This window comes from Leptosomus discolor, chromosome 7, assembly GCF_034619465.1.
Source record: "Leptosomus discolor isolate bLepDis1 chromosome 7, bLepDis1.hap2, whole genome shotgun sequence".
Classification (NCBI taxonomy): domain Eukaryota; kingdom Metazoa; phylum Chordata; class Aves; order Leptosomiformes; family Leptosomidae; genus Leptosomus; species Leptosomus discolor.
The window spans coordinates 22,040,982-22,067,190 of NC_141397.1; the positions used below are offsets into that span (position 1 = coordinate 22,040,982).

Below are 26,209 nucleotides of genomic sequence, written 5' to 3' on the forward strand. Positions count from 1 at the left end.
GACTTTCTAGAAAACAGGGTATTCAGCAGCTAGAAAATAAAAGCAGAAGATACCCTTTCCCCATACAAAACAACAAAAAGAGGTAAATTAAATAGACTTTAAAGATGTTACATACTTTTCCCCAGACAACTCCACTGGTCCTGTGCAACTGATGTGGTTTTCTGTTCAAACAGGCTGCAGCAATTCCAGCTGCTTAAATACAGCTCAGCAGATTTCATAAGCATAAACACTTGTACCCAGACTAACACACCGTAAGTTCAGCAAAGAGAGACCTGGTCCCCAGAGTTACTGAAAGGTCAAACAGTTTGTCAAATATTGTGGTTATCTGACTAAACATTTCCAGCTGCTGGAAACGAACATCTTTGTTCTGCCTCTGGTTCCTGCTGCAGACTCAAACAGGGAGCATGGTCAGACAAACTTCACCTCTTGTAGAACAGTTAGTTCTGTTTGCTGAGCAGATTCATAAGTATTCAAAACGGCAGCACCTCAACAGCACCTCTTTCATAGAAATATTTTATTACACCCTCTAGTAGTACAAAAATTGACAAGCCAGTTCTTTTTGTCCAGTTTCCCTTTTCCGCTCTGACAGAAAATACCAGAAGAGGAAAAATTCATGTAAAACCCAAGTGGGAAATGCAACAGAATTCTTATCAACTGGTATTTTCCCCACAACACACAGATAAAAGATGGGATAAGCATCTCACTAAGTATTTCTTAACTATTACTATACAATGGTGTCCCTAAACAAAATCCTTAAGAGGGACAGTGTTGGAGATAAAGTATTTTTTGGATGACTTCTTGCCACATTTTTAGATGCTACTCATAACCAAAGCAATCCTTCCTGTGAAGTTATTTTAATCTCAGGACAAATCAGAAGTAAAACTCAAAGCTTTTAATTTTTGTGGTGAGAATGAAAAAATATAAATATGAATTTAAAAATGTACAAATTCAAAGCACGGGATTTGCTCAGTGTATTCTGGATCGCTTGACTCTGCTAATTTCTCCAGGTATTTTTCTTTTCTGGGATAACGCAGTTCCAAGTTCTGTGCTAGTCTGAAGGTAAGATTCAGCTTCCGGCAGGCAGTAAGACTCCATTGGGGGAGGTGGATCCTTCAATACAGGAAGAAGAAGAAAAAAAAAGTAGTTTAGCTCAAGAAACTTTTGTGAAGAAAGAAACAGCTCATTAGTTTTCTGAAATTGAAAATAACAAGATGAACACTGCCCACCTACATTTTGAATATATTTTGCAAGCTCCCTACCCTGCAACGGATCCCACTACCAGCTCTAGAACAAGTCATGTTACAGCAGTTAAAATTTGAGGCCAAAGACAGAAATACTTGGCACTTGTGGCCGCAATTCCTGGCAAAGGAGGCACATGACCGGTAAAGCAGCAGTCCCCTTCAGCAGCTTGAGGCGGCTGGGGTTGCTGGAGGCGAGGGGCCTGCCCCATCGCCTGTGGGGTAGGTGAAGAGCACCCCGAGGGTGCCCTCGGGCATGCGCACCTGGATGAGGTAGTCGGCGATGTACTCCGGTTTCAGGCAGTTCACTCCCTGGGCTGCCACCTCCGCTATGTTAACCTTGATGTCATCTGGCTTCAGCTTACTGAAGTCAGCAAAGAGATGAGTCGCTTCTTTAAAGAGAGACACAGAATGACCAGAAAACACCTACAGATTAAAACACGACAGACAAAAATGAGTTTATTTTTTGTGTTTCTTCCCCAAGACAAATGCAGTTCATGACCTATAACTTCACTCATCAAATTAACTAGCAAACCAATGCGAAATACAGTATCATTTACAGCTGCAATCTGTACCATCACGTACCCTTCAGGAAGGTTGATCCTTCTCACCAGAGCAGGACACAGAAATTCTACCCTCAGTTCACACCAGCACTACTGACTTGCGTGACCTCAGACAAGCAGCTCTGCCTGACCACTTGCAAAATGAAGATGACGTAGCTTTTTCCTCCCACCCTTTGACCATGTCTCAGCTATCCTGTGTAAGCAATTTTGTTGGTTCAGACCTTTTACTCACATGGAAAACGCCCAGCACAGAGTTTAACAGAAAGAAAAATCAAAATGTATTTGTATTTAATATTTTTTTTCAAAAAACTACATACTTTTGCTCCTCCGGACTGAAGAAGGCGCCTGAATCCCGCTTCCTTGGTTTGATCAACATTCAGGATCACTTTCCAGCCACTGAAAGCTCCCTAGATAAAAGACTCAATTTAGTCTAATGTACGTTGGTACTAAAAAAGTACAAAGACTTAATGGATCTATAATTTGCCCCTTTTGGGAACATCCATCAGATAAAGATTTGCTATCACCTAGTTTTGTCTTGAAGTGTAAATGGCAGAAAAATCCCCACAGAACATACCGCTATTGGGCCAACCCCATCCAGTCAGGCAGCTTGCCACCAAGCCCCTTCACCTGCATAGCAACATGGGCAAACTGATCGATGAAAAGACCCTTGGCAATGAGCATTTCTTCCAGAACACCAGACACCCATTTACAGAAACACATCTTAAGAAAAACAGTTACTTGGCAACATTTCCCGCCCACCCCATTCACTGCATGATCTACTCTGTTACAGTGACAGCACCTGGGCCCAACTGGTTGCCTCCTACAAGCACTCGCTGTGGTTTCCAAGTAGGCAAGGGGTACAGTGGATTTGTTACAAGCATTCATTTTAAAAAGGTTATTGTAAAATACATGCAAGTCAAGATTTATCCTGACACGACTGAAATGTCAGCAGTGTTTCTACCTTTCAGTGAATACTTGACAGCAATGCCTGATTTCAGAGAGGGGTTACAAGGCTTTGGGGAGCCCAAGTCCCATTTTCAAAAATCTCACTGAAAGACTGTGGAACTTGCACTGTAAAAATCACGAAAGGTGCACTAGAAAAGGTGCGAACTTGTGCCCTGTTTGAAGCACAACAGTATGCTCACTGCTACGGCCAGAGACATGCTGTCCAGAGAGCTGTATTCACCTGTACAGCACAGCACAGGATTTCTGTTACTGCCAATACCAGTTGTGGTTTCCTAGAAAAGCTGAGTCAGGTTAGCTCCCCAATCAGAGGTCTAAAGCAAAAACCTCATGTTCCTGGCTGAGGGACATTTACATACCTAAGTAGCCACATTCCAGCTTTGCAAAACATGAACAATGGTCCAGGAGGAGATTACGACTTTTAATATACCAGGCACTAGAAGTTTTTTAAAACCAAAATTACTTAACTAGAATATATCCAGTTAAGCCATTTTGTTCTTAATAACAAGGCAGATTACCTTTCCCTGCCAGTTAAGCTTCTGAGTTTCTTGGTGACAATGCCTGTCTGTCCACCAACACTGTACAACTTACATTGCACAAGTATCTAAATACCTTGACAATACCATACCTCAACAATACCAGTTTCTTGCCTCCCTTTATGAATTTTTTTCCTCCACCTCATGGCTGCAAGCGCTAGTTTCTTCTGGTTTACGTTGATTCCAGGCAAAACATTAAGTATGGAATTACTTCCCCACTCGTAATCTTCTTCCTAGAACAATCATATGCTTGAATTACAAAGCAGTCTTGCCAACTTTACCAGCAGAAACATTAAAAAAAACCAAACAAACAAACCAACCAACCAACCAACCACACCAAGAAGAAAAAAAAACAAAGAAGAAACCCAGAACAAATCCCAACTCACTCTACCTCTACATAATGATTTTATCTGGCCAAAACAGCTCTATGTAAAATTAGAGGCACGTATGTATTTAAAATCAACTCATGTTTTCTGTGACATCAAGTCATGCAAACAACCAGATTCCTCTGGCAGTTATCTACAAAGGAATTCAACAGCAGGGTAAAGCAACTCACTGCTCTGGACACCATTGAATCTACAATTCTGCAGTGCCTTCCAAAACAATGAAAGTTGGTTTTGAGACATAAAGATAAGAATCTAAAAGAAATGCTAGACCCAGGAGAACTGTGAAATAATGGTCAGGGAGGTGAGGAGATGGAAGAGAGTGTGTTCAAAAATATTTTTGTATATGGATATAGAGTTGTATTATTTTAAACTATTATATGTTAATTTATTGAAAGGATCAAGATCTAATTCCTGGTGTAACAAGAGCCATGTAAATTTAGCTGATAACGGTGAGAATTTACCGAAAGCTACTCAAGTTTCAATTTTCAGAAGCAACTATAAAAAGTATAGGTGTTTCATTTATCCTATACCAGGAGTTTGGTCAAGGACTAGTTTTCAGAGAAAAGTTTGCCAAAAATTTCCCAGACTTTGGATCCTCTAAAACTCCCAAGGCTTGGGGACCCTAAACTGCTAATTCTTTTTGAGAGGTTAAATTCTTTCCTAGTAGTGCAAAATAAAAAGAAATGCAAAAGTACACTACACTCATTTCTCAATAATAAGGTCACATGCCTGAACAAAGCATCCAGCTCCTCTACATGCCTCCAGGTAGGAACGATGAAGCACCCACTTTCCAGCTGCCATTGAAGCCAAGAATTTTTCATTTCGAAGAGGATGTCCCACAACAATGTGTGTGCAACTTGGATCAAAGCACTGTTTCTCAAGTACTATTCCACCTTGAATTGAGGAATAAATTTGATTCAAATTATTTAAGGGTCATGCTGTACCGTAGAAAGGATCATCTCAAAGTGAGAATGACTGAATTCAGATTAAAAATATACTTAACTCAAATTTACATTATAAGTGTGATCATTGAAGGGACATGGGCAGAAGCTAGCAGGGAAGGAGAAGTAGCCAGGAAGGAGTGGCTCTGATAAAAATTAAGTGCCACTGTTAACACAGACAAGAAGGAGAGACACCAGAGGACAGCAGATCCTGGGCACTCCCCACAGTAAAGAATGAGGCTGTTGTGGAGACAGCTAAAAGAAAACTGCCAGAAGACAAAACCATTGCTGTTTTATGACAAAGCCGATTGCTCACATAATAATAATATATTCAAAGAATTGCTCACGAGCACAGAAAGCTATAAATTCGAGACCTCAAATCTGATGACTCACTAACAGAAGCCCCTTCTTTTCCCCAACAAGCCACAGCTGACCAGACACATACTATTCTTTGCATTTCACAAATATCTGGTACCTAATTCCTCAATCAGATGGCAGTAATCAAATCTTTCTTGAGGATTAAGAGAAGACAGCTGAAATTTACGGTGTTTTTCTGGTTCTTCATCAGCCTTCTCATCTTCTGTAACAGTCTGGAAATACAGTAACAGATTTTGAAAATATGACATAAAGATTAGCTTGACAGCTGACTATTTCTCTGCCAAACATTCTGGGTTATTTTTATATATAGCTTTCTTTTAGCCAGGAAAAGCAAAACCAAACCTGTCAATCACTTGACAAAAGCCTGGACCTTATCAAAGCAACATTAGGCTCCTGTTTAACATCCTCTTGGTTCCCCCTTTCTTCAGGGCACAACTGAACCTATCTGTCATAAAAACTAATCGTTCATATACTCTGAACACCAAGTTGAACCTGTGAAGAAATCATCATCCATCCATCACAATGCCTCATTCATTCAGACTTTCTATAACTTGCCACCACAGCCTATTTACTAAGATGACACGTTATGCCTCTGAACACACAGCTGCTTAAAGTTTGAGCACCAAGTGATACACTGCAGGCAAAAGACTAAGCTCATTTTCCTAGTCCCTTCCAAGCTCACTATAAAAATAGTAGAATTTTAAACCAGGTTTTTGGCAGAAAAATAATTTTCCATTTGTACCTAAACATAAATTCCAGACACCACCAAGGAAACAAAGACCTAACCTTTTTTCCTAACATGGCTGGAGGAGTTCTGAGTAACACACACAGTAACTCTCCACTAATACACCTGAGCCTACACCTCAGCATTCCAGCAGGAACTATCAGGACAAAAACCATTATTTATCTGAACAGAGAAGTTTTATTTATTTGAGAAAATATTATTTCTGGAAATCTTGAAGTGGGAAAGAGAAATAGAACTGCACAAAAGTAATCCACTTCAACATTTTAAATGCAGATATTCACGTATTTTACATTTACAATCAAGTTCAAAACTTCTTTAAGTGTCACCACATCTCCCAGAACACAAATCATCATAAATATTTCTTCATATGACAAACCTTTTCTTTGGGCTGTGGTGCCACAGGAGGGTTAGCCAGTGGGAAAGCAATGCTGGGGGCCTGCGGAGTGGGGATCAAGTGATCTTTAATCGGTGTTTCAAGATCTTTACATACAGGATTCTTTAGCCCTTCAATCAAATCTCCATTCCCAGCCTCAGGAACAGCTGTGAAAGCAAAGCATTGTTGCATGACTTGTCTTTGTCTGAATATAATTATGGATAAAGTAAAAAAAAATGAAATAAAAAAGTAGCTATCCTAAAAGGACAAAACACAGCTGTTGTACATGTACATTTCACCACTGTCTTTCATAAGATGCTCTTCTTTATACTACAAACCACCAACTGCAATATTGCAGACTCATGTACCTGGATGCCTTGCTTTGAAAAAAAAAAACAAACCCAAAAACTTCAAATGGTCTAAATTCTTTGGCTAAACCGCACTGACTTGGTTGAACCAAAAATCAACTGAATGCATTTAGCTAATTTTCTTCCATGTCCTCTAGGACAGGGTCAGTTTTTAGGAAGACTGTGGCTGCAAGCAGAAACTCTGTAAGCAGATTGAGGGAAGGAGCTGGGGACAGGAGGGAGGCAGTGGGGAGAGAGAAATAAAGGATTCTGCTGTCTCTTAGGAGGCAGGAATGGGATCAAGCAAAAACAGATGAAAAAACGTAAGTACGTTGCTTCCTTAGTCCTAGCAGTACACTAAAGACTTCAAAGAGAACAGGGAAGATAAATACAGTATCTTCACTGAATCCTGACTGAAGCATGCCCGTCAGCAGCTCCGACATTTGTTTTCCAGGCTCCTGGGTCATCTCCATTCTTCGCCTATTAATACTTCCACTACAATTAAAAAGATTTTGCTACTGGTATTCCCATTTGAGTTCCACTATACCTACCTGAATTGTTAGCTGGAAACCAGCTGTGCTTCAAAAAAAAAAAAAAAACAAACCACATTTTGGAAGATTTTTAGACAAGCACTGCCTTGGTGTTTGACCACAAATGGCAAATGGATAGGAAAGCTTCTCTTTAAAAAACCAGCAACACATAACCGAGTACAAAGATGTAAATTTCTATTTCTGGCATTCGAGAAATGCCAAAAATGCTCCCCCTCTTTTTTTTTTTAAAGTAGAATTCAAATGCTACTGCATTTTAAAAGTCCCAAAGATCTTGCTGTAGCAAAGAACAAGGATATTGTATTTCTGATTTTACCCATACCAGCAATCTCTGCATCAGTTAAAGATCCCTTGAAGGCAGATTCCTCCATGTTCTTATTGGCATTACTCTGACCTTGCTCAGTGTACTGGGAGGGACTATTAGGCCACTGAAGGTTGCTGACAAGTCTTGCTCTCTCCTCCCTTGCAGTAGGATCATCCCAGATGATCTGCTCACTCTGGGATGGCTCTGTGTTTATATCTGTGAGTGCCTGACGGGATTGCCTAAGGAAGAAAGCACAGATACCTTAAATATTTATCTGTTTTACAGAACTCTACCATACTAGGAGGCAATGTGTTAATGATTATATGAACTGAAGTGTCCAAGTGACCTCCTTATTAGAAAGCATGGCTGGCAAAGGGGAAAATTTCAGTATAAAAGCAACTCCGGCAGCCTGGCTTCGTGAGTGTCAGCATGGCTGAAAAAAGGCAACTAAAATATCAGTAGAAGACATTTTTATTATCTGTCTTATGGATAAGTTATTTCAAAATTAGCGTACTCAACTCTTTACTGAACTTATCTATTTGCAAATAAACACCAAGCTAAAGGAATAATTTTGCAAGATTTCCATTACTTTCTCACTGTAGCTCAGCATTGTTAGAGTTCAAAATCTATTCTCTGATTAGAGAGAAAAGAAAAAGAAAAGGAGAAGCATTCACAGAGGTGCTTTGCAGTAACACCTACTACTTGTATATGACCTACATACTGAAATACTGCAGCACTGCTTTCTTCAAAATCTGTAAGAACACTAACTAATCTGAAAAGAAAAAAAAAGAAATTAGTTGGCATAATTTAAAACTAAAAAGCAATCATACTATTCTGTGATTTTTTTGAAAATCAAAAGATACCCACATTGGATTAAGATAATGTTCTGACTTTATCTAGCATGTCCAGTTAAAAGACTCTGAATTGCAAGAGAAGCAACTTAAGTACCTCAGCAAAGAAAGACAATACACCTGAAAACCCTGGAGACCTATTCATGTTTCAATGAATGTCTAAGTATGCACAGGGAGGACAAAGTAAGACACCCTGACACACCAATCAATACCTTAGAGCTTCCAAGACCCTACTGCGGCCATTTCGCACAGATCGTGTGCTGTCAGGAGTGGTCGGAGAACCATCAAAACTGCTCCTTGAAAGGGATCCTCTTCGCCCTTGTGGCTTCACTAGTGATGTGGCAGACATGATCTCCTGCAGCTGCCTTTGGAAGTTCTCCCTCATTTCTAGTGCTTGGGTTAACACTTAAGAGAAGGAACAAAAAACTTTTAAGATCAACACTGTTATATTGTACCAAATGAAAAGTAACTGAAATTCCAGTCAACTCCTCCCTCCACCTTATATCTAGGAAAACTACATATGCCCTGAGTCACCTATTCCTAGACACAAAGAGAAATCCTCATTTGGCTCACTTCTGAACTTGCTTGCATGGTCTACGTACATCCACAATTCTGCTGTAACAGTTATTTACATAACAAAAAAGGTATAGTCTAAATCAGTGATTTGTCATATTACAAATGAACTTCAATGTTTTAAAAACAAAGAAACAGCAATTAAGTAATTTGCAACAGATGATCATCATTTTCCTACGAGCTGTCAAAGTCTTCAAAATAAACAGCAAAACCCTCTCCTCTCATCCAGCAACAATAAGGGATAGCTCTGATAGGGATAGTACTTGACCTGGATATAAATAGAGTACCTAAAGTTCCAGATCTTAACATTCAGCACCTGAAACTACAAAAGGCTTATATTGATAGCTTGATGTTCCACAACTATTTTGAAAACAGTGATTTACATTTACCTCCTTTGGATTCACTTGTTACAGTTTGTTCTTCCCCTATAGTGACAGTTTCCCTTATTTGGTCAGTAGTTACATCATCTTCAGCATCATCTTCGTCCACTGGAATAATCTAAAAAACAATGAAGACAAGTAGAATTCTCAAACATCAACATTTTTTGCTTTTTACCCATGTTCAACACTTGTATAAATTCTGAAGATTATTAATCTTGACAGAGTAAATCTAACCTTCCTGCTACAGCAATGACAGTAAAACAGTGAATAGCAGCATCAGTGACAACACCTGTTCTGCAGTCTAAACGTCTACTAAGGCAAGTTCACACCTGGGATCTCATTACCTACAAGAGAAGGCAAAGACTGGACCTACATAATTTCAAATTTTAAAAGCACTTCTAATCATGAAATGCCTGTGTTTCCCTCCTTTGCCCTAGAAGAGGAACGTTACAAATGCAGAAAACCTTAAGAATATCTGCAATAGCTACTATTAATTACTGGCTAAAGCCAATTCAGAGCACTGCTGAATAAGCATCACAGTTTATTATTAGTAGGTTGATGTTACAATTAAGTTAACTGAATCCAAAATGCTTCATAGAACATGAATTCATATCACACATTATACCTCATCTTCCTCTGCTGGTTTTCCAGTTGACAGAAGTTTACTGGAGGAAGAGAGCCTGACATCTGGCACTGCACTGATGTCCAGGCTCATTTTGGGATTGTAAGTGTGAGGAAAGAGAGATTCAGGAAGCCGTTTACATTGTTGGGCACTCTGTAATAAAATCAGTTAACATAATGTGAAAAACTGTTTGAGATAAAAGAAATTTCACATCTAAACAAAGGAAAAGTACAATAAAACCACTACCAAAAGTAGTACTTTAGACAAGAGAAAAATGTGGCTCTCCTAGGAAACATGTAGCAGCAGTATTCACTGGAAGAGAATTTCTTTTCTCCTCATGGAGAACAAGGTAGAAGTACATCAGTGAAAACTGATCATCCAATTTATAAATTCAAAACAGGATGCAAAACATCAGTTCTTGTACAGGTTCAGTATAAATGCGAACAGAAAATCTGCTGCCTTATAACTGGTTTTAAGCCTCCATTTCCCTTCACTATTAACAAGGGAACAAAGTAAGCTCCACACCTCTAAAAGCCAGTATTCTGAAACAATATGTATGCCCCGTTCTTTAACAGACTTGTACTCCTTATTGTTGTCATTTTGTCCTCCCTTGTAGATGAAGTGTGTTACTGTTTCATCAAAGCACCATCTAGAAAAAAAAAAACGAAATGCAACTTGAAAATAGAATTTCTATCAAAAAGCATCAGAAAACCAGCTCAGAAATTGTCCTATCCCTTGTTTATGTTAAAATATTGTTTTGCCTATTTCGTTATGCCTAAATAAGCAATGAGCCCACTTTCTTCATGAAAAAAAGACAGCATTCAGTTTCAGGATAGAGCAACTTCAATGTCTTCTGAAAGCATTCCTGAAGTAAACAAAACTAAATCTGATAAACATATGGAAGAGGAGGGGTTTTCCTTTAGGTTTTTTGTTTGGAGTTTCAAATCAGTTTCTGAAAAGAATATGAGAGCTAGGATGAGAGCTTTTTCTTTTGTTGACATATTGAGCTGCAAGTGAAATACTGATCCTCAAAGCTCAAAATAAACAAAATGCGGGATTCTAACATTTAAACCAATAAAAACTAGTATTTGCTATCTAATGCAAACATAATCAGCATTTCTAAGCTACTGCCAAACATAAGGGCAACTTCCTCATCTACACCGTGAATGATTACACTTATTATAAAAGTCAGTTACAAAATATATAAATCAGATTTAGTGGGAGCAGAATTCTGTCTTAAATCACAAACATTAGTTTGTAGTTTCTCTTCCTGACAACTTATTTTTCCTAAGCTTTTCTAAGCACAGTAATTTAGCCATGCTTACAATCTGTAAAGTAATTAGTTTTGAGTCAGGGAGGAAGACACACACATTCAGAGCAGATTTAAAATCATGTAGATAAAGCATATTAGAATAAGAAGACTTCTATTTATTAGAAGTCACGTCAGTGCAGAAGCTTAGAAGCTGTTCGTATCAGTTGATACCTGTAGTCTGCCCCAAGAGAAGCTGCTACTGCGTTCAGTTCACTTTGCTTATTACCAAGTTTTTTACTAACATATATAACAACATCGGCTAGAGGCTTGGGCTCTTCTTCCTGTTCAAGCAGCAGGGATAAAAAACAGGAGAGTCGTTTGGAAGGTTTCTGTATCAATAAGAAAAATACTTCAATATTTAGTGTAGCAGTAGAAAAATACGCAATAACAACAACACTAAGATAAACACATTTTCTCTATTTTTGCTGCTCCCAAACTCCATGGTCAAAACCCAGCTCTATTATCATTCCATACACAAGGAATCCAAATACAAAAGATTCACTCTTGGCCAGTCTCCCTGGAACATATTCTGCTCTTTCCATTGCAGACTGAGCACTTCCAGAACACTAAATTAGGGAATTACCACATAAGTATTTCACTGTAGTGGAGTGAAAAAAAGCAAGAATATGGAGCTACAAAATAAGAAGTGACAGCCTTCCCTTGCTGAAGGCCATTAGCTTTCTTGCCCCTTCTCTACAGTAAACAGTGTACTAACATGGCAAGCAATATGTAAATGCTGCCTTTCCTCCCACATCTTTTTCTGTTTTCTCTCACTAGGGTAGATTAGACCGAAAAGCCAATATGACGACAAGAAAGGATAACAGAACGTGTTTTTATAAGGGAGTAAGCAACTGATCACATCTTGTTGCCTCCTAGCGAGCAGAACCTTACAGAGGAACACAGGAAAAGGAGACACATGCATTAAAAAAGAACTCCTAACTTTAGTCCAAGACAAAATATTTAATCCTGCTCATCTGGAGCTGAAAATTTCTCAAGTGTGATGAAATCCTCCCGTCCCAATACTACAAAGTCTAAATTGGTACCTATTTATATGCCATGTTATTTAGCAGCTGCTTAATATTCAAGATAGTAGTACAGACAGTAGAAAAAGGTTTTAAAATTCTTTGCCTCCCAGGAGGATCTATCTTGCCTTCTTTTACCGGTCATTGAAGACTGCATAACCACATGGATTATACTCAAATAGATCACAAAGCACAATTCACAAACTCCTTTGTAATTTAAATCACAAAAGATACGGTGTTTTCTTAATTAAGCCTGCAGTCCAGAAACTCAAACCCAAAATTTCCTACCACTTCTGGCTGTGCAGCAGTCAACTGAGGGCTGGCAGTAAGAGCTACTGTATGCCTTGCACTGTTTGCCAGTGCTAATTTCAAGTTTCTGCCAATAACTTCAGAGAGAGGTGTGCTCAGTTTCCTGTTTTTTTGATCAGGACCTCCTGGAGTTTCCAAAGCTGCAAGAGCATCCTACGAAAAAAAGAAGCAACAGACTTTCACAAACACATTACAAAATTCTCACTCAAGTGCAAGTTTCACAAACACAGTCTGTAGTAAGATTTCATACTCCTAACCCGGACCTGTGCACTACAGCAGCAGCTAGCAAGTACAACTGCAGTACCATTGCACAACAGCAGTACAAGACAATCCCAATCTTAGAGTCTGCATAAGCAAAACACAAAGATAAAATTATTAATCTCTCTTTTCACTGCCATCAATGAAAACTGCCCTCAGTGGAAAAGCCAGTGGCCAAACCCAGGTATTCCTAACCCCAACCAATTACTTTAATTTACTAATATCTCCCTCCACAGGAATCGCATATGAATATGTGATTCTACCTGCACCTTTAAAACACCAAGTTTTGCACTGTCCTTTTCAAGAAAGAAATTTTGGTCTAGGATATCTTGCTTTAGAAAATTATGAGAATGGTGAACTATTAGATTTCAAAAAGTAAAGCACCAACTGAATCACAGAACCATAGAATGGTTTGGGTTGGAAGGGACCTTAAAGATCACCTAGTTCCACCTTCCACCAGACCAGGTTGCTCAAAGCCCCATCCAGCCTGGCCTTGAACACTGCCAGGGAGGGGGCAGCCACAGCTTCTCTGGGCAACTTGCGCCAGTCTCACACCACCCTCACAGGAAATAATTTCTTCCTAATATCTAATCTAAACCTCCCCTCTTTCACTTTGAAATCATCACCCCTCTTACTATCACTACACCCCCTGAGCAAAAGTCCCTCCCCACCTTTCCTGTAGGCGCCCTTTAAGCACTGGAAGGCCACCAGAAGGTCTCCCCGGGGCCTTCTCTTCACAAAGCAGAACTAACTACAGAGTACACTGGATTCTCTGATTTTGTAACAAGTGTTTTGCTCTATTGTGGGCAAACGGGTTAAAAAAAAAAAACCAACAAAACGAACAGCAGCAAAAACCACCAAAACAGCCAACCCACCAAAAAAAAATAATCCAAAAGCCTTAACAACTTTTCAGGAATTCAACGCATTCATCTTTCAGTTAAGGCCTCAAAAATTAAAAACAAACCTGAAGCCTTCCAAAGCATACTTGAGTCATTCAAGAGCTATTCCAGCACAGGTGCCCCCTAAGTGTCAGGGGTTTCTTTGTTCTGTTTTAAGACTAGTAGTTTTTCTAGTCTTTTGTGGCCTTCAGAATGAGACAACAAACCCAAAACCCCAATGAATGCAATTTCCAATTTGCAATAATGGTTTTGTAATTGCTATAAAGCTATTACATGAAAACATGTAATTAAAGTAGCATTTCATCACAAAACAAGCAAACACTTGCTTCCAAATATCCAGAGCAATTATAAGCCCTCTTGTACATTTCTCAGTCTTTAGGGGTAAAGAACACAGATCGTGTACTGTGTGAGTTATTGCATCATATGCTCATGAGTTCTACAAGCACAAAGAAGCTTTGTTAAGGACATTATAATATCCACTAGTCAATAAATTTAGTCCTCAGGTCATTAACCACAAACATATATAAACAAACAGGGCCAGTTTTCCTGGCTTTATTCAAAATGGAAAGTCTGTACGTTAACAGCATAAAAAGGGGCAAGCACAGGTTTCTGTGCTGTTTTTAAGTTTATGCACATCTTTAACCCTACTGGCTCTACAAACTAAAAATTTTGCAAGGATGATCACCTTTACATCAAAAGAAGGCTTGAACAACTTGTCTTTGGAAAGAAATTTTGATGGTGTATCAAGATGTAAAGATGGTTCTTTCTGTGGCAGTCCCCCTTGTGCAAGAGGGGTTGTCTTCCCAATATGATGAGAGATTACAGCTTGGAAAGCTTTACTCTGGAACCTGTTGATATCAAGAGGAGTCACAGCTGGTTTTTTTCCAGCTTCAAGGAGATAAGTAGGTTGTTCTGAATCAGGAGATTTAACAGTTGCTGGTGTCTTGCTAAGCTGAGTAATGGAACTCTCTGTATCTTTAAATGAAACAAAGAAAACATAAGCAGGCAATCTGATTTTTCTTTTGAACACAGATCTCACATACACTTTTATTTAAGCAAGAACTCAAAGTTCATCTGACCTTTCTTTCCCTAAAAAAATAATTCATACCCCCCCAATAAATGCTCTAAACCGATGACTACATTTTAAAATCCAGTATCTTAAGTGTCTCTTCCAGTTAACTACTTAGTTTGAACTACATTGGTACTGAGATTGACCAGAAGTGTCTGAAAAAGAATGAACAACCTCTGATCTGCTTACGATGTTTTCCCCACACACCTGCACAGCTCAGGTATGTCGTGCAACAACTACCAAAATACAAACACAAGAAAAAGATTAAATACACAAGAAATCCTTCCCTTTCAACATTAAAAGTAACTCCTCCTCCCTGGCTCCTTACTTCCCATGCAAGTAAAATTTCTTTTGTATTCATGACTCTGAATCACACCTCTTTAGGTCACTATGTACACTTCCAGTCCCTTAGCCTTTGGATTAACACAACAAAGGTTTAGCCAGGAATAAGCCCTTAAAGCTTATTCATCATAAACTCTTCTGGATAAACATGACTCATCACCTCTATAGCTCAAATAGATTAGTACAAGAATTGCTTTTATATTTCACTGCTCATTTCCCCTGACCCCCCACTTTTTTTCCTTAAAAACATACAGATAAGACGTGCCTATGCCAACAACATACCTTTTGTCCTCTGACTTAGTGACCCATATAATTAATTCACAAGGGCACTGCTAAAACAGGTCTGCTAACATTCAGTATTAAATCACTGCAGTCTGCATCTTAATACAGAAGAAATATTGCCAAACAAAAGGTGTGAAATAACTGGAAAAGGAGCAGAAGCGTCAGAAGATGAAGTAGGCATGAAGGACCGAACAGAGGGGCACCATGTCATTGCAGACTAAGTAGTATGAAGTTCTAAGCTGGATCTATCAATTCCCACACAATCTACATAGCAGCGTATGTGTCAAGAAGGACAAAGCTGAGACATTGAGCTTTATTTCCCAACTGACTGATAACCACAAGACTCCACCAGCTCCAAGACACTTGCAGCAAACACACAGTATCATTTCTACAATCACGACTCAACAGCAGAAAAAAAAAAAAAAAAAGATGGAAAAATACCCTTTAGCTCTAATACTTGAAAGGTGTTAGGAAAAAAAATTTCATCATACCTGCCTTTATCATGAATGAGCAGTACAATTACACAATCATATTCCTTAACTTGCTGATAACCAACCTTCAGCCTCTGCATTTTCAACCAAGAACTTCCTTTCATCTGCTTTCTTTCCTGTCCTTGCAGACTGCAAAAGCCAAGCCACCGTGACGGCTGGCAAATTCCACTTCTTAGCAGCTTCATACTTGGAACCATCTGGTTCTCTCACCACAAGATGGGTACTGGCAAACATTCCCTTTTTTGCATTGGCTTTCCGCACAAAGAATTCTTGGACTCTAAAATTAGATTAATAAAACATTCATTTACTCATAAACAAAATTAATCTATGGCACATTTATACTATTATAAAGAGCATTCAAGCAACAGAAAACGAACCAGTAGAAGTATCCAAGGCCATGCACTTTGCACTTTACAGCCTAACCTACACGCCAAAAAAACCCATTGAACAGTAATGTTTTGTTTCTATCAGTATTGAAAACGTAACAGTCTCATACTCCAGAATTCCTCACATATTCCATTTCCAAATCATACACTGGGCCTAACATTCTTCTGCAAGATTACTGGGACAGGCTAGATTCCCTTCTGGAGCCAACAAACATCATTTCCAAATTAAATGGATGTTTCTTTACAGTTTTCTTTACATTACAGTTTTTCTCTTATCATCAAGGACCCAACTTCGAGGAAGATCGCAAGGACCCAACTTCCAGGAAGATCGCAGGACTGGGAACTCACCGGCGAAGAATTTAGACTACAAATCAGATCAAATTATACTCTTAAGCTACACAATTTTGCCACTTCATGACTAAATATATTTTTCTTAAAAATGTTTTTCAAAGATCCTGATGAAATTGGGAGGAAATAATTTACCCTTCCAACTCCTAAGAAATGGTGCACTATCTCTGGTTATGAGGCTGAACCAGATAGTACTGAAGAAAAAGAACAATGGTCTGCTCCTGGATAACTGAAGAGCAACTCGGAATGCCTGACATCTGAAAAACTGACTTCTTTTGCTCTGTTCTAGAGCAGAGCAAAAAGTTACATTGGAAAATGTAAGATTGTGTGTATCCTTTTAGATAGTAGAAGTAGAAATTAGGCTGTCTGAATACTGACTAAGTTTCTCCAAAGCAGAGGAAAATAAAAGAACTATATAACAACATCTCATTGCTTCAGCACTAGGTTTTGTAAATTAATAGAATCCAAATCAGCTTTAACTCTAATATTTGTCACTCCTGTAAAAGAAGACATGAGATGCATAATGGATTTCATCACATCGTCTGTCTAAGAACAAGAAGGAAGGCTGACAGGAGACATACCTGGCTCCTAGCAGTCCTGCCAGATAAACCAGGGAGTCTCTCTCTGCACCAGTGAACTGGCTAAAAGAAAGAACACAATCTTCCAGAGGGGTAACTCCTTCCATTACTGGGACTGGTGTGAAAAGTGGATTTGACTGGGGATCTAAAAGGAGCTGCTGTTCCACACATGTTATCTTAAAAAAGGTGAAAGAGATAAAAACGCAAATCAAACCAAATAGCGACAAAGCCAACAATATTTCAGTAACTGTACAAAAGCACTTATGGACCCAACAACAAGCAATCCTGCTTCAGTCATTACATCCAAGACAACTTATTTCCCATTGAATCAGACAAATTCTTTTCTAGATGATTCTAATTTTGTCAGGTTTGACATACTAAGGCATTATTCAGAACTTTTCAGCGACTACTCTTCCAACCCTGGAGGCTCCCTTAAAGTATTTCAAGGCATGATCTGAGGGTCTGTATAGATTTACTTCACAGAAAGTTACCTAGTACTAAAAAATATTTAACAGCAGTTAGTTTACATCATGTCCCTGCTCTTGGCAAATATGGTTAGTACTTTTTGAGTTTGAGCTATAAAGCTGACTTGCTCTTCTGCCGTAAGTTAAAAAGCTGTAAAAAGCATGAAACAAGAAAAAGTAAAGATATCAAATGAAATCATTATTAGTCAACAAGTTCCTTCTACAATTCATCATTTAGAGAGAATGCTGTCAATCTCATAGAAGCATCCTTTGAGTCATGAAAATGAAGTCCTATTTAACGAGCCTGTAGAAAATGAAGTGAAACAGATAAAAGGTACCTTACAGATGCAGGGGCTTTAAAGCATGCTTTAGTTTAGTACATTTCAAACACAACAAGGCTAATCTCTCCATATCTTACTTGCATTTAAGCCACCGATAATTCTGCACTCTGACAAAGACATATTTCTAATACAGACACCCATTTTCTCGTGGAACTGAAAGTGTGACTCCCTTACCAGCCACGTATTTGTGACAACATCGCCAACAGTTGGCTTCACTGTGCACCCCAACAGAGGGACCACGGCATAGTCTGCAATGGTTCTGCTCTGCAGCGGCAGAATTTTCCCAGCATTCTCCTTTATAATATCTGCAATGCAGGACTCATCCTCTTCACCAAAACCCAAAAGAAGAAATCGCTTTCTGACAAATAAGCCTCCTTCAGCCAGGGCAGAAGACTCTCCCAAAGAACCATTAGAGATGGAAGACTGATTCTCTCCTTGAACAGTTAAGTGAGTAACATCGCTGAAGGTTCTGGATGTTAGTTTTTCAATGTTATCTGAAAGGAAAAAAAAACAACAACCCACAACCAACCATATGTAATTGCTTGACAAGAACATCAAAGACAATTCAAAACAGTTTCATGAAGAAATTAAGAGTATTCTGCTGTTTTCAGCCAGATTTTAGCAAAAAACTGCTCTATATAGGCCTGTTTAAATTTAACTTCTATACTGTTTTAGAAATCAACATACTAGATGTGGCTAGCTTTTTAGTAAGCAAATGCTGCAAAACTCAAATGCTAATTACGAGCAGTTAAACGTTCTATGCTGTGCTGAGCCTAGAACATACCTAATGTAGAATCATTATTTATATATTGAGAGAGGAAGTCATCTTCAGCAGCTTTCTGGTGCTTTATAATGTTCACAGCTTCTTTCTTCAAGAGACACTTATTTTTGGGAAGAACCGACTTTATTCCAGGTTGCTCCAAAATGGGGTTCTCTAACAGCTGGTAGTTTAGGGGGATATATTGCTCCACTGGATGCAGATAACCTTTACTAAATGACTCCAGCAACCATTTTGCTGTTACTACATGAGGCCTACAAAATAAAATGTTATACAAACAAGTTACAGCAGGTTTCAGAACCATGATTCTTCTTTCCTGCACCACAAATACTAGTATATACACACACCTGAAGTTTGTAACTCCAATACCAAGCAAGCTTTGGGCACTTTACAAAGCTCACGATTTTTTTTTTCATTCTTTCAGTCTGAGAAGAGAGAACTCCATACTTATTTTCTATAATGTAAATTATATCTGCCACTGCTGGGTTGCCAAATCCTTCCTCCTCAATATGTTAACAAGTACATGTTAACACCTGTTTTCACCAATAAGGATATTTGGTTTTCTCTTCACTGACATGACTCACAGTTACCCAAAGAACTACAATATTCAAGAGCACACCACCATGTACCTATGAATGCTAGCTGTAAGTCTTTTAGATCAAGAACTATTTCAGAAATCAATACATGTTTTCCTGTTTACAAGGTGGTAGGAGAAAGAAAACAAGGCAGAAGTAGCAATACAGTTATCATAACCTGTGAGCTGTCTTGTCCAAAAAGTGTTCCAGCTCATCATTATTTTCCCCCAAAATGACATGGGTAACATCTTCATTAAGCTGATTAAATCGAACACCACCACCACAATTAATAAGCCTTCTCATCTTGTCCAGCTTCCTGCCACTGAAGCCACACAGATAGATCTACAAAGAGAAGAGAGCAACAGAAAAGGCTTTTAAAAAAAAATAAAAAAGAAAAAAACAAAGTAGGATATTTTGGTATAATTTGTTTTGACTGCCGTAGAACGCAGAAACTAGCGGTGCAGCTTCTGAGAAGCCACAAAAAAGTTAAGCATTTAGAATTGGATTAATTTATCTTTGCAAATTAACATAGCAAAACTTCAATATTTACTAATGGAATGAACCCATAAAGTTGTACAACCAAGAAAAGACCTACCCAAACCCACACACCAATTCCAGAATCCATTCACTATAGTGTTTAAATATATATGTCTATAAATACATAATTTTATATTTATACTAAGTATTTAATACAATTATACATGCACACATATACGTAGACACACATGCAAGCAACAGCATGCAGACACAAAATAAATGTGGCCTTTGCTGCTGACCATGGAATTTACTCAGGCAGCAATTGCCAGTACTTCAACCTAGTTGCTTCCACAGGGTTGAAACTGAACATTTCAAAGTATACATTGTTAAACATACTCGACACCCATCTAACAAATCTTCAGGGGCTTGAAAAGAACTTATATCCAAGTTTTCCAGCTCATCAGGAAGAGGATCCAGTCTGCTGCTCATAGCAGAACTACATGCAGTTTCATTAACACCACTGAAATTGATATTGGAAATGTGGCTGAGGTCCGAAAGGGCTTGATCTTTAAATAAAATTAAAATTAAAAAAAGATGCATTAGTTTTGGCTTATCTCTCTACGCTGCTTCACTAAACAAAATACAGAATTGCCACATATGATTTGGGGAAATGTGAAATCGGAAGAATAAAAAATACCAGGTAAAGTATAACCTCAGTTAAATACCCAACTTAAACTCCCAGTGCTCTGTTGGTAGTGCTAACCCAATGCTCCTGTCAGTTGCTTCCTGAAGTGGTACTCAGTAACAGATGTTTGGACAGACATTTACAGCTGGCTGTGTCTCTCATGCTACCACACTTGTTTACAAAACGCTTTTAACTCTCCTTCTGTTAATGGCATGGAGTAAGTAAAAACAAATATATGAAGAAAAAAAAACAGAAAAAAAAAATTTTTTTTTTTTTTAAAAAAAAGCAGCATTTGTTTTCCCCCTAAGATTGCTGTAAAATTAAATTCATAACAGACAGTTGTTTTAAAATACAGATGTATGAACAGTCATGCTTTTTTAGGATTTATACACCATTGATTCTTAAGCAGACAATCATACAGCTAATTCAAGTTTACTTTCTAAACATTTATTCCTATGTCTTAAGTCTACACATGCTGGAATATTCAATGTGCATAAAAATAATCTGTTGTGTGTTAAGCATAAAGAATCAGAACCCAGACTGTCAAACCAGCACTGCAAAAGCAAGCTGCACCCTATTAATTTGAAACAGTTCTTCCTCTTTACTACAAATGCTTCCTACCTTACCTTAACATATTTTAAAAGGTCTTACTTACTATTGGGCTTGCTGGCATGATTCGTAGGTGTTGATGTACTGGGTGTACTACTCAGTTTTGATCCAGCCTCTATTTTATATATTGTCTCATCCTGACAGAAGCCTTTCTCAATGCTGTCAGAAAACCACTGCACAGACACACAGTGCACGTTCCATTTTTTGGCACATTCATACTTCTGACCTTTCAAATGTAAACAAAATATATAAACCACAAGTTACTAAAAGGCTAATGCTTCAAACACTGATCACTGAAAGATGGCTGGACATTGAGAAAATTGACAAATTCCAGTAACTAATTTCAATGTGCACATTGTGTTATTCCTGACTCTGATAAGCTGCTTATTTTTTCTCTAAATAGTCAGAGCAAAATATCTTATTGATGGCTAGCTCATGGGTACAGTATGACAGGGCACTAAAGGAAAAAAAAGGCTTTAAGCTTTCAAGCACAGGAAAAAAAAAAAGTTTAAAAAGTCCCAGGATATTTCCCCATAGAGAAAGGGAGGGAAACTGGGGGAAAAAAGAAAACCCTTCCCATTCTTCTCCCAATAAAACTGCAATCCTTCCATCTTCCCAAAAGGACAGAAAGGGAGCTTCCATTTTATCTTAGTAGGGAGTTCAGAAGGCACAAAGAATAGAACAGCTAAAAAAAACGTTAGTCCACAAACCAACTTCAATCAGCATCTAAATGAAATCCTATCCAGCTCTCCCAAAACACTTCACTTTCCTTTATGCTTCCATCCCCTCTAAGATTCTCCGTTTTTCTTCCCTTAAGTACCACCTGGGTCTCTGGTTTTTTCCTTTTTTGTTCTCTTTCTCATGCCTTTAGAGCAAAGTAAGGATGCCCTGTGTTACTCTTCTCAAAAACAGCAATCCCCGAAACAGAAGTGGTAAGAGCAACATTGAAGCAGACATAACCCTTTTGCATATTTACGCTACTTCAACTCAAGAAGTGAAAACAGTATTTATTCTAAGTTCTACCTTTTGGCTCTTGAACTATGAGGTGAGTACATTCATTCATCTTGAGCTGCCCCGTATATTGCCCACCGTGTTCAGCAGTGAGGCGCTGGACTTCCTTCCTGTCTGAACTACTTAAGCCTGTTACACAAATTGTACAGCCAAGGAACACAGGACAAGCGTAGTCTTCCATGTTAACATCAGTGTATCTCATTATGCTAAAGGAATGAAAGAAAGAAAAAAGAAAACATTTTTTTCTTCCAAGTAAAATCAACGAGAAGAAGGTAGTCTGTACCACCGTAAGAATTACCAGTCCCCAAAACAAGAACAGCTTTGTTTTGCTTTTTTATACCTTTGCTGAGATTTATCCCACAGTGTCTTAACCCAAGAAGGAAGCAAAATAGGTTTTTTCAGAGAAGCAGCTACTAAGTATTTCTTGCTGCCAACTTCTCCAGCTATAAGATGAGTTACTGACACATTGAGGTCTCTGTACACATGTCCACCCATCATCTGCACATATTTATGAACTTCTTCCTGGGTGGGGAAAAAAACTACAGAAAATTATCAAGAAAAAAGAATGAACCCACATGACACTCATATTCACCTTAAAACAAAATCATGGATTTAAATTGTCCATTGTTTCTCCTAAAAAATTGCTGAAAAATACAAAATGTATATATATGGAAGCTATAAAAAACATTAAATACCATTTCCACTTTATTTGCATTTATGGTAAGATGAACATAATATATATCCTTAATAAAAATACCACAATCATACTGCATGAGTAAGATTTTACAGATGGTTGACATTTTAGAAAGACATACTGGAATAAATAAAAAGTAAACTTCTAAGATAAACTATTTAAACCATAGCTGACTGAGTATTAAGTCTTTACCACGTAGTTTTCAGTAACCAGAAACAGAACATGTTGTCTGTAGCACTATAGCATTATAGCCACAGACAAACTAGCAACATAAGTGATCTGCCTGATCAGTTAAAAATCCCTAAAGCATACATTTACTCCCATATTAATACAGCTGAAATCTTATATGATTATATATGTATATGCTATGTAACATACACATGTATATGCATAAATACACCACTATATACACATTTATATACTAAATATAAGACACTCTCTTCCTCCATACAACTCTCTTCATAAACTATAGTCTACAAACTATAGAAAGACTAGGTATATCTAGACACAGGCACAGTTAGACTTTTATATAGTACGACTGCTGCCTTAGTAATGAGCCACCCGAAGCAAAAGTCAACGATAACCAGCTAAACAATCCCTTTGCACAATGTGTTACCCTAGCATCTTTTTCGAGGCTGGTACAGGATACTGTTACATCGGCCATGGTCATATTGTACACAGGATACTCAGCTCTTGGGACGCATCGCTGGGACTGCATGCAGTACAGAACTACCTGTGGTCCAACAATCCTGCAACCAAGCTGCAACAAAATAACAGAAGAAAAAAAAAAAAACACAAAGAAAATTAGCAGATGGTAGACTGGTATAAGGAAGGCTTTCCTTGTCCTTCAATCCTGAGGAAGGCAGGGCCCCTGGTCTGTCATCCTCCTCCTTGTCTAACATCAGGTAGTAGACAGGTTTGCTTTTACTTTCAACATCAGATTTTCAGTATAATCCTTGTAGGTTTTCTGGCCTCAGTAAAAGCAGCAAAGGCTATAGCTAACATGCCAGAGAATTTCAGTTAGCCTGTCTTTGCTAGACAACTCCTTGCAGGTAAAACAAAGCCATGTTATTTGGGAGGTAAAAATGTGTGAGAGACAGCTTAGCAACTCCAGCAAAATTGGAACTGATCATACTACTTATTTTTCCACATGCTTCAAAATAATCCTTATGCTTTACTAGTCATCTTCTTCCTTTAATACAGGATGCAGTGAAGTTCCAAAGATTTAAAAATTTTATTGTGAATACTTCACACTCTATATTCAGTTCAAAAAGAAAGAACACGCAGAGTGTAAATATGGACATCAGTGCTGTCAGAAAAGAAAGAATATAGCTACAAGTTAAGCTGATGGGTAGCATACCTTTTTGAGATGACTGAAAACAACGCCTCTAAAAGGATCACAAATGTAAAGCGATTTATCATTTTCTTTTATACTGAGTGCTGTTTCTTCTTCAAGGATCTGGAGATGTTCTTCTGACTGAAATTCTTTTATAGACTGCAGGTAAACAGTGCATATACCAATATTTATTTAATTAATAAATGACAAATAGCCAATCCTGTGGAAAATACATCTACTTGAAACAGCTCACAGCAAAGCTACCACGCAAGAATATACTTGCAGAGAAAAGGGCTAAAATACCTCACGGGTGTCCCTCTTATTTCCCCAAGCCTTCACAATACTCAGACTTAAAACGTTCATCACACAAACTTTCAGGACCTGATCCTGCCACACAGTGCCTTCAGCTCCCACTAACCTCTCAAGCTGGAAAACAATCCAGTGTCCTTCCTAAGCTTGCTTAGTGCTTAGGTGAGTGACCACCACCCAGACCTTCCAAGCACATGTCACTTCACTCAATATCAATAGGTTTTGAAGTTATAATTATTTCTTGTTTAAGAATTTCTTCAATCAAACTGTTCTTGTTCAACAAACTTTATTAAACACTAAACACCTCTATTACAGAAGTACCTTTATTTCCAGAAGTATACCTATAAGGTACATCTACGTCAACCACTGAATTATTTCATTAGATAATTCACCAAGATCACAAGGAAAGGTGATCAAACCTACTTACCTCAAGAGCTTTAAAAAAATACTCCGAGTTCCCAGAAGACTTTATGAATTTCACAAAAAACGGCTCCTTACTACCTTTCATCCTTTAACTGAGAAGCAAAACCCAGTAAGCGTCCTGACATTTTCAGCGTAGCCCGGAACCGCGGTGTCGGGCCGCACCGCCCACCTCCAGAGCCTGCGGAACCCCTCTCGTCCCTGTCCCTGTCCCCGCCGGCCCACGGGCCTGCCCCAGGCCGCCCAGCCTCGGCGGTGGGTTCAGCCGGAAAGGGGCAGGGGAAGGCGAAGGAGGCCGGGCCCACCAGAAGGCCGCTTCCCCACCGGGCTTTCTCCTCACGCCGGGGCCCTGCTGCCGCCCGGCGCGCCCGCCTCAGGGCTTCCGCGCACCCACCGGCACCCGCTCCATAGCGGACGCTCGGCACTGCCGGCGTAGCCCCGCACCCCACCGCGACCCCGGCCCCAGGGCGGGACAGAAACCCCCCCTCAGCCCCTCACCCACCGCCCAGCGCCCCCACAGCGGGCGGGAAACCGGCGGCCCTCGCACTGCGCAGGCGCAGGGAGGGGCCGAGACGGCGGGGGCGGGGTGAGACATGGGAGGGCGAGGAAGGCGCGCACGCCGCCGGGGGGATGGGCGGGAGGGGCGGTTCCGCGTCGTTTCGCGACCCCGCGTGACGTGTCGCGGTCGGCCCGTTGGCGGCGCTGCTGAGCGGGGCCCGGGTTTGGCTGAGGGCGCGGGGCCCAGATGCGGGGGGTGCGCCGGGGCTCGTCGGGCCTTGGCGGGCGGTGAGCGGGAGGGGCCTCCGCTCCGGTCCGGGGGTCGTCGCTGCCTTAGGAGAGGGCAGGAAAGGCTGCTTCCCTGGTCCCGGCACCCCCGGCATCCGGCACCTACTCTCCAAAAAGCCCCGAAGTCCATCAAGGGGACTCCCTTGGAATAGGCCTGGGGTCTTGGTGCTGCCAGCTGCTGCTGGGGGGCGGTAGGGGCAATGCCACGGCTGCCAGCGCCTGGGAGAGGCTGGAAGGGTCGGCACCCCGTTTCCATCCAAGTTTCAATCCTTATTTTGCCGAAGGAAATGCAGCAGGGAATGTATTTTTATTCTTGTAACTTCCAAGCTATGGGATGCATTTTTATTCTTATAACTTCCAAGCTATCCATTTCCAAGAACGTCAAATGCTCTCCTTCCAGATGGCTGGAATCAGGACAACATGAGCTCGTGCAAAACTTGTGCAGGAACTAAAACCTCACTTCTCCCATGTCACACAACCCTAAGCCGTTAAGAGGTGACCATGCCCACTCATCCGATGGACTTCCATTCTCAGTGTTTCCTAAGGCTGGCTGCTGTTTGCATAATGCTGATGCTGCCCGTAGTGGGAGTAGTCATTTCAATAGAAGATGCTCTTGGGAAAATAAATACTTCGAAAGTGGAAAGCACCAAAAGTATTGCAGGGGTAGTGAATGTTCGGTG

At 39.6% G+C, this 26,209-nt stretch overlaps 1 protein-coding gene across 1 annotated transcript; it reads right to left on the reverse strand.

Moving 5' to 3' along the window:
- Nucleotides 1-497: 497 nt before the first annotated feature.
- On the reverse strand, nt 498-25,275 carry TOPBP1 (DNA topoisomerase II binding protein 1). The gene is made up of 28 exons (XM_086467949.1): nt 25,246-25,275; nt 24,751-24,838; nt 24,039-24,173; nt 23,295-23,438; nt 22,325-22,506; nt 21,997-22,190; nt 21,020-21,199; nt 20,076-20,245; nt 19,381-19,544; nt 18,634-18,881; nt 18,024-18,343; nt 17,048-17,220; nt 15,798-16,009; nt 14,234-14,523; nt 12,371-12,544; nt 11,232-11,341; nt 10,274-10,397; nt 9,752-9,901; nt 9,136-9,244; nt 8,386-8,578; nt 7,335-7,561; nt 6,127-6,290; nt 5,103-5,217; nt 4,416-4,579; nt 3,393-3,533; nt 2,119-2,208; nt 1,503-1,664; nt 498-1,110 (listed from the first exon to the last, which is right to left on the reverse strand). Exons 2-28 carry the CDS (start codon nt 24,829-24,831, stop codon nt 967-969), a joined length of 4,560 nt encoding a protein of 1,519 aa, XP_086324075.1. The 5' UTR covers nt 24,832-24,838; nt 25,246-25,275; the 3' UTR covers nt 498-966.
- Nucleotides 25,276-26,209: the final 934 nt, after the last annotated feature.

Coding starts and splice junctions, on each gene's coding strand:
- TOPBP1 (XM_086467949.1), bottom strand. CDS start 24,831: ATGAAAGGTAGTAAGGAGCCGTTTTTTGTGAAATTCATAAAGTCTTCT. Junction 10,398..11,231: donor TCTCTTGGGGCAGACTACAG/GTATCAACTGAT, acceptor TTTTTTTTCTAG/ATGGTGCTTTGATGAAACAG. Junction 2,209..3,392: donor AAGAAACTGGTATTGTTGAG/GTATGGTATTGT, acceptor TCTTTTATCTAG/GGAGCTTTCAGTGGCTGGAA.